Below are 15,000 nucleotides of genomic sequence, written 5' to 3'. Positions count from 1 at the left end.
AAACGTTTTGCGTCTAAGCTTCCTAATGGCTAATGCACAAAGCAATGATTTCCATGTGGGTTAATTCAACCGCGCAAACCGTGGCTGCGTGACTAACTTCAAACAATAGAGAGATTAAGCATCACGTTTACGTGAAACGGCAAACGCCGTTTCACGTTTCACGTTTCACGTTTCACGTAAAATAGAGAGGAGCTTGTGACTTTAGCTTCGTGTGACCCACGGCAACTCGAGTATTTAGTTACGAAAACGCAAAAACAAAACTCAGAGTCTTTTTAAACATTGTTTGTAGAAAAAGACGCTATATAAAATGAAAATCCTTACCCCTCAAATTTTGAGAGTTTCGATGAAGCTGTTCTGTCGGTCAACAGAGAGTCAACGTGAGGTCATGACGAAGATTGCAGCAACGAGTCAGTTATGAACTATCTATAAACATGAAACGAAATTTTTCCTCCTTTGGCATATCGGAAAATGGTTTTGGGGTACTTTTTTCCCGTAAAAAGCTTCTTACATGTATGCAGAAGAAAATTTCACGAACACGGCAAACGCGCAAATGCCTACTTTCAAAAAAAAAGGGCAAGCCGCAGCCGGCAAACGTAGAAAATGGCGGGAAAATCATGGTCACGTGGACATTTTTGCTAAATCTCTCTAATGGCTTAGCTCCATCTCCATAAAACACAGTCCAAAAATACAAACAAATAGCAAAAAACCTTCGAGTATACCTCGTTCTTAAAGCGTCAAAAAAGGTGAGGCATCCCATAGCGATGATCGTCCGCAAAGATGCGTAGCCCAAGTGTACACGTTTGCACGTCAACAGCATATTCGCTCGCTCGCTCACTCACTCACTTAGCCACTTAGTAGCCACGTGGCCGCGTAGCCGGGAACGAGGAAGCGTTGCTTCGAGTGACCGGGTACTCTGTAATTACTCCGATTATGAGAGCCCACAAGTGCTATTTTTTGTATCCTTTCAAAGTTTCATCCCCAATTCAGTTCCTGAATAGCTCGGATAGTGCATGTATGTATGAGTCATTCAAAGTGAAATGCTGACAAATAAGTTTTAAAAACGTAGGCTTGGAATATAAACGAAAATTTCGGCGGTGTTGTCGTTGTAAATCGTCAAGTCCCTGTTGTCGCATTTCATACAGACTAATAGTTCTTTCGATTTTACACTCAGGAATTCTTGTCCCAACCTATGTTGTAATTTCGTAACGACAAAAGGTCTCACAATGCAAGCACGTTACTTGACGAAAGTTACACTACGCAACAATTCTATCCACTTTTCTCGGTTTCAATAATCACATTACAACAACAAATTGGAGGGCAGATGATACACTTCCGGTACGCAATGTTTAAAAAACTTTTTAACTTTTTGCAGCGTTGCGAGAAACGTTAATTCCTGCAACTTTCCTCCCAAAGATTTTGGCCATTGTAAGGTCAAGGGAGTCTTATACTGGCAATATTTCATGCAACTTGACTTGCCACAGAGTTGCAATAATTGCCTCCTCCAGATCATTGAAGAATTCAATTTCTCCTCTTGCAGATCATATCGTTGGCACATTCATCTGAGTTATGGTAAGAGAGCAGGATTTTGCAGCAATTCTTTTCTTTATAACCACGCCAGAACTGACCTGGTTTAGTTAGCTACACCCAAAAAATCCCACCTATTAACTCTTTCATGTTTCAAGGCTCTCGATACCACCAGCCGGATTTTAGAGACCGCCATATTTCGCTTTGTTGTTTAGTTCTCGCTATTAGCTCGCATGGCGTGACGCATTGTGCACGCTGTCGGTTAGCCTGTTTCATTGTTCCGCCTCGTAAGCACACTGTTGTTTAGTTTAGCCTCATAGTCACACGGTTCGCGCATAATTAGCGTTGCACTTTTGTTACCCTTTTTTTGCCTGCTCGTGCTTTTTGCACATCATTCTTGTCTTCGGTTAATAAACGTCTTCTCTTGCTTGGAGTTTCGGTTCAACTTATTGGCGAACCTTATCCAACTGTGCTTTTGCCGACTTTATTGCATCACATCTTTGCTAATCAAAGGAAGATGAAACCAAATTTTCCTTTTCACTAAAAATTGTTATAGTTTCCTACTAGGAAAAAGTTTTTTCTCACCAATAATAATTATAGTTTAATTAATTATTATTATGGTTACAGCTGATGATCAGTAATCAACTCACCACTGCTGCGCTGAACGCCAGGGGTAAGCACAGCACTGGGCTGTGACCAATAATTATTAAATAAGTAAATACCAGTAATCACTTCATTTGAGTCTCAAGGTTATTTAGCCAAGCACAAGTGCTCTAGACAACCAATCATTGGTAGAGCACTTGTGCTTGTATTATCCTTAATTATTAAGGATGCTACAAATCAACAGAAATCAGAACAAACCAAATTAAATGCTGGTTTTATAATGAGTGGGGAAGCCGGAGTACCTGGGGAAAACCTCTCGGAGCAGAGTAGAGAACCTACAAACTCAACCCACACAAGGCGACAAATCCGGCAATCAATCCAAGGCAACCATGAATGGAAAGCGAGTGTTGCAGTGAAATTCAGAAATTTCACTGCAACAGCAATTCTTAACTCCTGAGTGGTACCTATTTTAAGTCAATTCTGTACTAAAACTATGATTGTGCTAATGTTATTAATCACCAAATGAAAATGTCATCCAACCTGTAATAAGATATTGAGAGTCTTCAGAGAATGCACAGTCCCACACCCATCTTTGATTTGCTTCTTTGAGAGTCTTTTTAAGAGAAAAGTCAGCTGTTTGCCAAATGTTGACTGTAGTGTCTGCCGATGTTGTGGCTAAAAAGCTGAAAATAGGATGAAGTTCGGTATTCATTGATTTTAACTCAGGCGTGTTCTACTACATGTACTACTACTACTACTACTACTACTACTACTACTACTACTACCACCACCACCACCACCACCACCACCACTACCACTACCACTACCACTACCACTACCACTACCACTACCACTGCCACTGCCACTACCACTACCACTACCACTACCACTGCCACTGCCACTGCCACTGCCACTGCCACTGCTACTGCTACTGCTACTACTACTACTAAACTTTGGGAAAGAATCTGAGTGCAACAAATAGTTCTGCAAACTACATGTGTAACCTTTGAAAAAATACCTATTAGGTCATACATGTCGCTCCATTACTCCAGTTGGATGTCAGCTCTCAGGTAGTGGTGGTGGTGGTGGTGGTGGTAGTAGTAGTAGCAGTACATGTAGTAGTTGTAGCAGCATCAGCGGCAGTAGCAGTTGTAGTATTAGCAGTAGCAGTATAAGACAAGTATATCAGTGACTTCAAGAACCTAATATCAAAAGTTAACATTACACTGGATTCAGTCACTAGGAGAAATCTGGCTTCACCAACCAACTGGTTATCCCAGACTTTTCAAGATTGTTAAGTTTAGCATCCAGCATTTCTTGGAGTGCAGAAAATGCCTAATGATACAAAATTCTCAATGAAATTAATGATTGAACTCATTTTGGTTTTTAACACTGTGTTAGCTAAATTCTAGCTCTTACCAAGAGTCTGGGCTGAACAGGCACTTTAAGGCTGCTCGTTTATGTGCGCGGGGGATTTTTGTTCTAGGGTGCAGGACCGTTGGGTCATCTCTGGTTCCTCCTGTTAACCTCCATACATAGCAGTTACCCTACAACATGCATAGCGAGGTGACAGAATCAAAGACAACTTAATAGTAATAAAGAAAAGTTACATGTTACTGACACAGACAGGAATCAATGAATCTTCCTTTTTTTCTTTTGAATGACACCATAGTTCATCCTTATCATGAGCTAAGCTTGATATACATATATGGTGACCTGATTACACATTTTTGTCGGATCATGTTTGATTACCTGATTATTGACAGCTGCCATGTATGATGCCTCTCTATCAATAGTGATGGACAGAATAGATGCACCTGACTCAGGAATCTGCAATTAATAATTACTAATTTTTCACTGGTATTTAACGAACAGCTAAAAAAGGATTATACCAAAAATGAGTGATTCTGTCAATTCACTAACAAGTTGTTCATTGTGATCTGTCTTTAAGTCCCACATGTGAATTGCACCACTTTGATCGCCAACAATGAGCTCACCCTGAAACAAAGCCAAAAATCAAAGAATGCATTGTTCTTTCGAGTGACAAAGGCCCACTCAGACCTACACGTAAGAATTAAATTGCCTGATTACTTTCTTTTGCCTTTTTCTACTTTTTGTACGTCACGCTGTATTTATCTTATCATTTCCACTTGACTAGATTACATGTACCTTTGCTAGTTTTGAATGGGAACTTTATTTCAACTTTTTATAATTATTAAAAAAATAAATGATGATAATGATAATTATATATGATCTAGCTCATTTCATATCCCATATGAAGTCAATGTACACTGTAATATTGCATATGAAATCTAATTTACGAACTGCAGAATCAAGATGATTGCTATAATCATCGGGGTGAAATGCGCAATTTATGCACCAAAAGAAGCCTGAAAAAAATCCAGACTCGAATAATTATTTGTGATTTGCATCCATGATCTAGAGACTGCATTGCACCTTGCTCTACGGGCTATCATAACACCTCTGACATCAATCACCTCAATGCCATTATTAGGTCAAATTCATGATATTTCAAAATATACAAAATGTAATTAATTCTCTATCATGCATTGACTTTGTACTGGTATACATGTATAAATGTTAACTAGCACTTCACCAGCTCATACTGTAGGTACATGTACAGTGTACATGAACAGAACACACGATTTTAAAAATCCAACTACATTGTTACTAGTGAAAGGCAAACAAGTTAGCTTCCTACATGTACAAGTGAGGTTGGTATCAATATGGTGAACTCCAACCTCATGCACTTTCATTCAAAGAACAGCTATTCTCACCTGGTTAGGGTGAAGACAAACACAGTTTACTGGAGCATTTACTTGAAACACTCTCTGACACTGAAGATTTCGAGACCTGTGAACAGACAAACAATACATTCAATCACTCTTTCAGTGCATGTTGTTTGACTTACATGTACCACTGGAACATTACCAATACTGGTAACTGCAAAGACAAAATTAATTTGCGGGAGTGGTTGAAAAGAAATCAACCCAATAATATTCAAATTGCAAACGTTACATGACACGGATGGTGAAAAGTCCCATTACAGTCTCTAGTATGTATAGAAGTCAGGCAAAGAAGAGGACTGGAAGAATAAAATGTAACGACATTCCCTCAAAGAAGACTGATACAGCTGTATATTAAGTGATCTTCACTGACCTCCCCTTAACCCTACGGCCCCTAACACCTCACAGAGCCCATTTAAATTCATTGACACCTGGGAGTGAGACTACATGTATATGTAACAGATTTTACTCTGTCTAACGCCAAATGTCCTTGGGCATTTGAGGTGTCAATAGGTTAATGACACGTCTTGCATTGCTGCAACAAATTGTTCACTCAGACAGCTGTTGCATAGTGTAACAAGCTCAAACACTAAGACAGTAGAGGAGTTGGTGTATAACCTCCACAGCAGTCACTGCAGAATAACAAGTTGTACTCGAAATAGCACCGGTTATTTGATCAATGAAATCATTGCCTCCTTTTACTTCAAAAAGGGCTGACAAGTCAGAGTCATGCAGATTAACTACCGGTATGCACAAATTTCCTAAATTTCCTTCTTTCAGTCAAAAAGTCTCTTCCAGAAAACAACGGACTAGTCCATGACCAGTAAAGTATTTGCAGTGAGTGCCAAAGAAATGACCAACCTTAAATCCCATATTCTGGCTGAACAATCTTCGCCACCTGTGTACATCCATTTGCCGTCTTCATGAAACCCTACTGCTGTCACATTTTTGGACACCCCATCGTAATTCAAAACCTGATTAATGTGAAATTTGTTAACAAAGGTTCCTTGTAGAAACACAACGTATTAATTGAACACAGTCTATGATACCAACAACACACCGCATAGTCTGAAACTGGTAAACTGGACACGCTGACAGCCTTACATTTCAAAAGGAAATTATGCTACTATCTATGACCAACTCCCTCATGGTTTGGGCAGGTTGTTTCTGTCAGGATTTGTTTCTATCACTTGAAAGATTACATTGCAATGAAATTCGGAAATCTGAGTAATTTTCAAGTTTTTTTCAAGTCATGGCTGCAACAAAATGCTTTCAAGTATGAATTGAGAAAGAAATACAGCAACTGATACAAGACAAAAGTTGAAAGTAATAATTATTATTGAAAGTAATTAATGAGTAAGTAATTGACCCTCAATGTTACCCTTGGTTCTTGGGGAAACAAAATTCACTGCTCACTCACACCAGTCATTAAATTGCCCCAGTGACCAAAAAATCAATTCATATTTTTCATTTTATGTTAACAAAACACTAAGTGACCCACGTTTTAAACCTTGATTTCAAAAAGATACCTCTTTATTTCAACTGTAATTTTCCTATTTAATGGTCCGCCATTACTAACATTATGTTCTTGAGAGAGCTGGATCGAGGAGAAAATGACGTCAACGGCTCACTAGTTTAAGAATGCAATACGTGTGTATGCCGCAGAATTAATATGCAGCACAGGGTTTTGGGTTCAGACTTTTAAACTCATGCTTTGCATATATAAGAAGCCACGTTCACACGCTGAAATTTTAAGCTAGTGAGCCTCTGACGTCACTTTTCCCTGGATCCAACCGTCTGAGGTCCAATCGGTCAGTTTTGAACCTGAAATCCAAAACTTACACTCAAAGTAAACGGCCTTTGGATAAAAATCAAAGCTCAAAATTTTGCCAGTCAGGTGTTAAGCAAACACACTTTCAAAATCTGAAGGAAAAAAGGAAGTGGTTTTTTTTTATCACAGCAGCACTTTAAGTGCTTAATGTTTTATAGATTGTATACAAAATTTGTCTCACTTTAATCTGATATAATGTAATTTTCTTCACAAGCTCCATGCCTTAATCATCCTTGTGTCTAAAGGTTTGACTTACTGACTGACTGACTTACCTCCTTACTTAGTTATCTTACTTTTCTCTCCTACAATATTATCATTAATTGTTTTAATGTGACTTACAGGATTTGGGTTGCTTGAGTTGATGTCATACATGCGGATGTGTTGATAACCTAAACAACAGAACAACTTAGAACACCATAGAAATCAAATGAATTCAAATGAGAGAGAACACCCAGGTAGCATAGAAAATAATTCCAAGGACAGTATACTAAACCACAAACTCAATCCACATCCATCCAACAACCCTGGCATCTGACACCACCTTGGGCAGTTCTTTTATAAGGCAGCCTGTAGCATTCCATAGACCACTTTCATAAATGGCGACCAATTTCATATTCTATTGTATTTATGTTATCAAATAAAGCTATGATCTTCACAGTTAAGAACAACTGCGTAGAGAAGCTTGAAAAATTCAATTTTTACAAATTGCATTCTTAACTGCGAAGATCATGTAGCTTCATTGATTTCATATCCGCAGTTCATATTTGATTCATTTCAAATACCATTTCATCATTGTATTTATGTTAATTGGACCTACTGGCCTCATTTTGGTTAACATAATTATTCTGTTGAATTTTGTGCATCGCAGCAAGGCTAGAAAGGCTTCTTAGCATTAAAACAAAAGAACACTCTTTTTATTAAGCCGCCGTTATGAAAAAGGTCTATAACGATCAACAAAGTTGATGACATGTGGGATGACCAATATGTGTATTTTCAAATATTGATAATCAAAATCAGAACAAATCGAGAGATTCCAGTGATTTTAGTAATCTTATGCAGTCTTATGAAAAACATACATGTAAATAAATAAAAAATAAAAAAGTTACGGTCTCCTGATAAAGAGGACCCCACAAATTTACGTTATTCAAAAAAACAAAAACAAAGTAGGTATATCCTTGCAATAATATTGGCTTTGGTTAAAATGCAACAAAAATGGTTTTTTTACCTGCTGCAGCTAATAACTGTCTATCAGGGGTGATCTGCATGGCATTGACTTGCTGTGACATTGGTTAAAGTTAAACCAAGAATGTATGATCAAATGAAAAGACTGACTGGTACAGAGTATGTATTAAGCTGTTTATTTTCTCCAAGCAGGAAAAAAGATGATGAAGAATTCATTTAGGGTAGCAATGCATTTTGTGATCAAATTTTAATGATGCTCTGGGTGAAAATTTCAAACATGAGATGAGATGACAATTCAATACAACCACTTTGTACATTAATTCTTTGTATGTTGACTGTATTATTAAACTAGTTTACCTAAATGGTAGAAATGCTGCCGAGGGGAAGGGAGATGTTCAATTATGCTTAGGGTAATTTAACAATGGTTCGTGCGTGGAATTGAAGGGAGATTTTAATAGGTCTTGAGCAGGAACAGTACAAAATGTGGACCCCACTGGACCTCTCGTGAGAAGAAAGAAAACAATAGACAGTTTTCACAGTGACATCATCAAATTCCAAAATCAAAATCACAAGATCTTCTGAATTTTTATCTAAAGGAGGTTAATAACCTAGAAATAAATCTTTTTCAAGTTTTCAGTTCCGCTACGTCTTTCGTTTCGAAAATACAGCATTTTGAACTTCCGAATTGTCACCTTGTGTGACACAATAATACAAAGCTATATTTTCCTTGAAAAAAATGTCTATCTCTAGGAATCTCAGTAGCTTGAGCCTTTCAGGAACATTAGGAGATGTGATCATGCACATGTATTTTATCTCATAAGTGAAAAGTAAGCACTTTCATCGCAAAGTGAACTACAGATATTTTTCGTTGATTATCGGCTGCATGGTGTTTCCATACAAAGCTCTATCAAGTTGCGTGAAACGCTTCGACAAATAACTCAGAAATGATGTATTGCACAGACCTGAAATTTGGAGAGGTCGGTAAAAGATTTGATACCTACAACTTTGCGAGTTCTTGGCCTTTTTCATGGAATGATTTCTAATTTATTTTTTTTTGTTGCGTGACAGTGAAAATATCAAGAGAACTGAAATGAATACCTCCATTCACGCATAACCACAATTCCTTGTGCCGTTGACCACAATCCCTTGCATTTCAAAGAAAAATGTATTCATCTCCCGATTAGAGATCTGCTTCGTTCATTCACTTCAGGCTCACTTGCTGCGGCAGCAATTAACTATTATTTTCTTTCATTTAACATTATATTTATCTCGTGTTACCTTTTTTTAGTACCTCAAACACAAGTTTTTTATTTCACAGGTTTTGAGGTACATATTTATAAAACTGTACACAATGTTGAGCTCCTTCTAGGAGCTTTCCATTGGGTACATGTTTGGTCACTTGACTCAATGACCACCATCTTGGGAGACCAAGAGAATATGGACATCAGAATTTTACCATGTGAAGTTACAATATCAATGGATGAGAAAAGAACTTGTTTGCATCAACTCAGATTATCGACCATCGATTCTTTGAGTTTTTGGCTCATGCCTGATATAAGCAGAGGAACCTCTGCAAATATCTTCTGTTTTGTTTGGACTGATTTTGGTTTGCTGTTGGCAGGGTTTTCAAAATATTTGACACTATCAGCAGAGGGAGACAAAGGCATGAGCTTACATGGGGGTCTGTGTCTGTACTCCTACAGAATTGAGACTCTCAGAAATCCTGTTTCCAACATTTCTGAGACTACAGAAATAGTTTTCTAGGAAAGCATGGAATTCACTTTTCCAGAAAAATTACCATGATTTTCATTAACAAGTAATTGTGCAGGAATGATAACAAAAGCTATTGGCCACTTTCACAACTTTTCCTTACAGTTAAGAAAAGCATGCAAGCACACTGTACAATACTGCTCTCAATTTTTCTGCTCTCCAATAGTGCATATTTCTAGGACTTGAATGCTTCTTGCATTGGAGAAGTCATACATGATTGTATGTCCTTCTCATATGCTATCAACTTGTTCTAGGATCTGACTTGGAAAGAAAAAAAATTCCTTGTTCTAGGAGTACGACAATCAGTAGATGACTAAGAGTGGGGAATTTTTCAATGATTATTTCCATGAAAACATAAAATTCACCTGGGTATACCTAATTCTTCAGCCCCTAAACCCTGCTCCTTAGTATCAACTAGGACAACACCAAGGATGAACCAAAATTGACATTTAAAGGAATACTTGAGCTTTAAAAAGTTATATCATGCAAGTAAGGCATTAGAATGTTAAGGATACAGAGTCTGGATGCTGGACTGTCCTATGACAAATTCCACTGTGAGCTTGCCAAAATTTGATAGCATGATCATACCCTGCTGTTGCCAGAATAACTGGGTCACTTGATCCATCTGCCTCAGTCATCTCTTTTTGCGATCTAACCTACTTCAGTCAATCTGTGTCACCGTTACTTCATGCATAGCACTGGGCACTTTCGCGACTCCAGATTACATCGAAAACAATTATACTGGAGCTTACTTGAAATACTAAGTTACCGCTGGGTAACTGCTGACAATGGCTTTGCAACTAAATGTGGGGTGGTGGGGTGGAGATTATCAAAGCATTTCAAACTACAATGTACAATGATTTTCTTTCACTGTTTTTGAAAAATCATTCTATTAAGCCGCTAAAAACTGTGAGCTACTTGATAAGCAATCATTGCTTATTGGGACTTATTTCAGACTTAAAAGCACAATCAAAATCTAGCTAACTCAACCCGCACCGTTCCCCTGTTGTGATCTTCCTATCACTTTTAGCACGAGATAAAACACCAACGCCAGGTTAATTAATGGGGGTTCCAGGGTTTACAAGTTTTGTTAACTCGGTCGAAAACCTCTGGGAAAGAATCGATCTTCATGACACAAAGCTCGTCATAGATGGCTCTGCTTTATGCTATTATCTCTACGTAAACAGCGGTCTGAACTGTCAATGCGGCGGTGAGTACCATGAATTTTATCGAGCGGTAGTTTCGTTTTTCGTTGCCCTGAAATCAAGCCGCGTGGAGTGTTGTGTGGTTTTCGACGGCGTAGACGATCCAAGCGGGAAAAAGCTGGAGACCATCAAGAAGCGAGCCAAAAATAATATCGAAACTGCTGGCGAATTATCGAGATCAGCCAATGGATCACGAAGCCTCTTTCTACTTCCTCTTTTGTCTGCGCTTGTGTTTAGACAAGCGCTGAGGGATACAAACATAACATTTGCAATTTGTGACAGGTAAGGAGCTCACATTTATTGCACTTGTCAGTCTAAAGGCGAATTGATTGCGCTAAAAAAATATAAGCGTGGAAGCAGGCTAATTTCAACATAAAACTAAACGATCTAAAACCTAGACGTATGGGTTATTGACCGAACAATCTTGGTCAATAAAGGATTTATTATATGACTTAAAACACCAAAAAATGATCTTTGATCTTGCGGGACCAAGCGAGAAATCCCGAGCGGGCAGTATCGCTCCATCTTGCCCGCTCGGGTAGCCAATCAGAGCGCGCGATTTGGTTCATCTTGCCCGCTCACGGAGCTAGTCATATAATAATCCATAATCCGTAATCCATATTATTATATGACTAGCTCCGTAAGCGGGCAAGATGAACCAAATCGCGCGCTCTGATTGGCTACCCGAGCGGGCAAGATGGAGCGATACTGCCCGCTCGGGATTTCTCGCTTGGTCCCGCAAGATCAAAGATCATTTTTTGGTGTTTTAAGTCATATAATAAATCCTTTATTGACCAAGATCGCCTCGGTCCATAAACACGCAAAAAAAGAACTTGGCCAATATCCAGTCATCTTGACCTCACGCTTGGTCAATAACCCATACTTACGGACTGGATACATCATAAACACGGATCAAAATGGACAGAATCCAACCGACAGGGCTTGAAAACAAGGTATATTAAAAAATGCACAATAATTACAGGGCTTCGCAAAAAATCCGCAAATCTGCGTTGTGGGTTGAAGCTGGCTGCCGCCCAGTGTGGACACTTCCTTTTGTTTTGCCTATGGTCGTAGCGTGAAGCTTTGTAAATACGGCCACTCTGAAATCCTCTGGTTTGGGAAGTTCATTCACATTGCAACCAGATTGACATTCAAACTAACTATGGTTTGACACTACACTGGTTTAAAATAATTTGAACACAGCTTTAAAAGTGAAAATTCAAAAGAGCTCAGCGGCCCAGTGTCAGGAGTGGGATTCGAACCCACGCCTACTAGAGTAGACTGCGACCTGAACGCAGCGCCTTAGACCGCTCGGCCATCCTGACAACTTGAACTACTACATCTGGGCGTATTAGCAACTCAACATCAATTGGAATACAGCTAATTTTACCTGCGTTTACTTTTCTTTCCCAGCTGTTGCTCCTTTTTTTTTTCTCGATGTACAACATACTTTAAATGTCACGTAAACGAATCTTGTGGAGATCTTCAAGTCAGTAAAATGCCGGTGAATTCAACTGAAGATTACCGCGCAGGGCTCGAAATAATTTCCGGAGAGTCTGCGGACACGATGACCGGCCAAATTCATTTTAGCTCGGTCACGTACCCTTTCTGGCCTGTCAAATTATATTAAATAAATAACTCTTAAAACAGGGGCCCATGAACCAAAACTGGCGTTATATATTTCCAAAAAAGTTGTTGCTTAGAGCTTATAGCACTTTAAAGCACTCATTGTCAACAACGGTTCTTGTTGCATTTCACCCAGGATTTCAGATCAAAGTTCCGCAAATGACAATACACAGCGACTTGCTACAACTGAACAGCATGGAAATTTTAATTTATTTCATTTTCAAAACGACCAAATGTGACCGGTCAACATGACCGGCAAGACGAAAGGTTGACCGGTCAACTCCCAAATCAGTTCGGACATTGCCCTTTGACCGGCCGTTATTTCGAGCCCTGCAGTGTATAAAACAGTCCACATTTTATACTTGGTCAGGAGGATCCAGTCCAGTACTTAGTCAGGGGTCCATGTTTTATACTGACCTGTTTTAAAATTCACTTTGTCCGGTAATGCAAGTAATTGGATGCACACCCAATTTTGACATCCAACACTAAGTGTCTTTTAAAGACAAAGCATTTGCTATCTATTTCCAACAATAAGGTAAGGGTAAATGTTAGCGTTATTTTTAGCTTAGGATAAATACAACGGTTTATCCTTTGGGGTGCAGGGATGGTGCAGTGGTGAGAGCACTCGCCTCCCACCAATGTGACCTGGGTTCGATTCCCAGACTCGGCGTCATATGTGGGTCGAGTTTGTTGGTTCTCTAATCTGCATCGAGAGGTCTTCTCCGGGTACTCCGGTTTCCCCTCTGCTCAAAAACCAACCTTTGACTTGATTTGCCGTCACTGTTAATTTCAGTTTACAGTGTCCTCAGTTAGCGCTCCAGCGCTAGAACGCTTAGACATTTAAATAAAGTTCCTTTCCTTACTTGAGAAGCACACTTTGTCACGTTAATTACGTTACGCGAGTGGAGAAGAGCCAGGGGACACTTTTTGACGTTTATTAAAATCCGCGTGCATCTAATTACTCATTTCTGGGCATAAAATTATCCGTAAAATGAACAAATGACCGGCAGTCCGCGCAGGTAATTTTTCAATTGGAATAAACCCAGCGGTCTTCCACTCGAACTCGGTCCTAAGCTTACTAATATTTGTAAATATTAGACGTATTTAATTGGCATCCAGTCGTCTCGCCACTAGCGAACTCGCCACCACTATGCAATCAAAGTCGCCACCAAGGCGGGTTATCTCGCCACCAAGCAGATGCCAAATTTCTTAAGTTTAACTTTACCGGGGTAAAAAGAAACAGGGCCAGTGAACACATTAGTGCAGTAGTGATTATCAGGAAAGCTGCCAATACGGACACTCATTACGAGAAAAATTTATTCCTCTCAACAGTGAGGCTGACACGGAAGTTGCTTCCCTGGCTGCAGCATGGAACTGCCCTGTCCTTAGCAATGACAGTGACTTCTTTATATTTGATATCGACGCAGGTTACATTCCCTTATCTTCTTTGCATTGGAACTCAAGACCCTTAACAGCAAAGATTTTCTATCGCTCAAAACTAGCATCGCGATTTCGAATTCGTGCAGAACTAATACCTTTGTTAGCTTCTCTAGCTGGGAATGATTATGTTAGTGAGGATCTGTTGGCGGATTTTAATGGTGCACTCAATCGCGTTCAGACTCCCAATCATGTAGGTAAAAAAGAAAGAAGGTTTGCAAAGATTGCCAGCATATTGAGTAAACTACCCAGCTTGTGTTCACAAGAAGAAGCGTTGACATGCACACTTGAAACACTGACCTCATCACAAGGAAGAGATAGGCTACAACAAGCTGTGGAGTTTTCTCTGCAGGAATACAACTTTAAAGACTCAAATCTGTTACGCTACTTTGAGGAAGGCTTGATCTGCAGTTCACTCAGAACTCTAGATGGCCAGCAAGAAATCGAGGAAGGGGTTTTACGCCAGTTTCGCGCTGGGAAGTTTTCCATAAAATACCTCAGCTGTTTAACTGGCGGGAGAAACATGCTAAGAGTCCAAGTTGAAAATTGTGCGGAACTATCCGCAAACCGTTGTTCCCTGCAGCTCAGGCGCCTTGTTTACGGTATTCTCAGAGATGCTAGCGAGAAGGACGGGAAGACAAAAATAACAGTAGTTCAGGAGTTGGACAGAGTAGGTTTCAAGGTGAACCAGTCAAATGTCGAACCCTACATTGGGTGTTCGGTACCATGCTGGAGTCTCGTTCCATACCTTGATTCCGATGAGCGATGCAAGTTGCTGTTATTTGCGCTCGATTCTGATACAGCAGATGCGAGGTCGTTGCCTGAAAGTTTGATACTGATTGCATCGTCTGCCCGTTATCTGATTAACCACGCCCAACCAGCAGTGGAAATAAACCATCTCAAAGCTTTGCTGTGTTGTTGGGTTTTGTTAAAAGACAACGTGTGTAAACAGTCCGCTGGTACCGCTCAGACGTTTGACGTTAAAGCAGCACATAGCTTTTGTCAGTGGCAATGT

General features: G+C 39.5%; 2 protein-coding genes and 1 non-coding gene across 3 annotated transcripts in view; 1 reads left to right on the top strand and 2 right to left on the bottom strand.

Annotated features, from left to right (window-relative positions):
* Positions 1–10,447, bottom strand: part of LOC137970933 (target of rapamycin complex subunit lst8-like) — a 13,275-nt gene extending 2,828 nt beyond the window's left edge. Inside the window, exons 1-9 of the mRNA XM_068817601.1 lie at positions 10,233–10,447; positions 7,991–8,042; positions 7,105–7,154; positions 5,796–5,908; positions 4,926–5,001; positions 4,051–4,125; positions 3,880–3,957; positions 3,547–3,674; positions 2,668–2,810 (exon numbers count right to left, since the gene is read on the bottom strand). Coding sequence (XP_068673702.1) covers positions 2,668–2,810; positions 3,547–3,674; positions 3,880–3,957; positions 4,051–4,125; positions 4,926–5,001; positions 5,796–5,908; positions 7,105–7,154; positions 7,991–8,042; positions 10,233–10,355 — 838 coding nt within the window. The 5' untranslated portion in view covers positions 10,356–10,447. The remainder of the gene's footprint in view (positions 1–2,667; positions 2,811–3,546; positions 3,675–3,879; positions 3,958–4,050; positions 4,126–4,925; positions 5,002–5,795; positions 5,909–7,104; positions 7,155–7,990; positions 8,043–10,232) is intronic.
* A 298-nt stretch (positions 10,448–10,745) lies between these two features.
* The window catches only part of LOC137970924 (single-strand DNA endonuclease ASTE1-like), a 5,772-nt gene continuing 1,517 nt past the window's right edge, over positions 10,746–15,000 (top strand). The window contains exons 1-2 of the mRNA XM_068817588.1: positions 10,746–11,204; positions 13,881–15,000. The exon at positions 13,881–15,000 is cut by the window's right edge and continues 118 nt beyond it. Of these exons, the coding sequence (XP_068673689.1) occupies positions 10,780–11,204; positions 13,881–15,000 (1,545 nt within the window). The 5' untranslated portion in view covers positions 10,746–10,779. The remainder of the gene's footprint in view (positions 11,205–13,880) is intronic.
* On the bottom strand, positions 12,164–12,247 carry Trnal-cag (transfer RNA leucine (anticodon CAG)). Its single transcript has one exon. It is a non-coding gene; the product is annotated as a tRNA-Leu (tRNA).

This window comes from Montipora foliosa, chromosome 9 (genome assembly GCF_036669935.1).
Source record: "Montipora foliosa isolate CH-2021 chromosome 9, ASM3666993v2, whole genome shotgun sequence".
Lineage (NCBI taxonomy): Eukaryota > Metazoa > Cnidaria > Anthozoa > Scleractinia > Acroporidae > Montipora > Montipora foliosa.
Note: the sequence above shows the minus strand (reverse complement) of the source record. Positions and strands in the feature narration are given on the sequence as shown.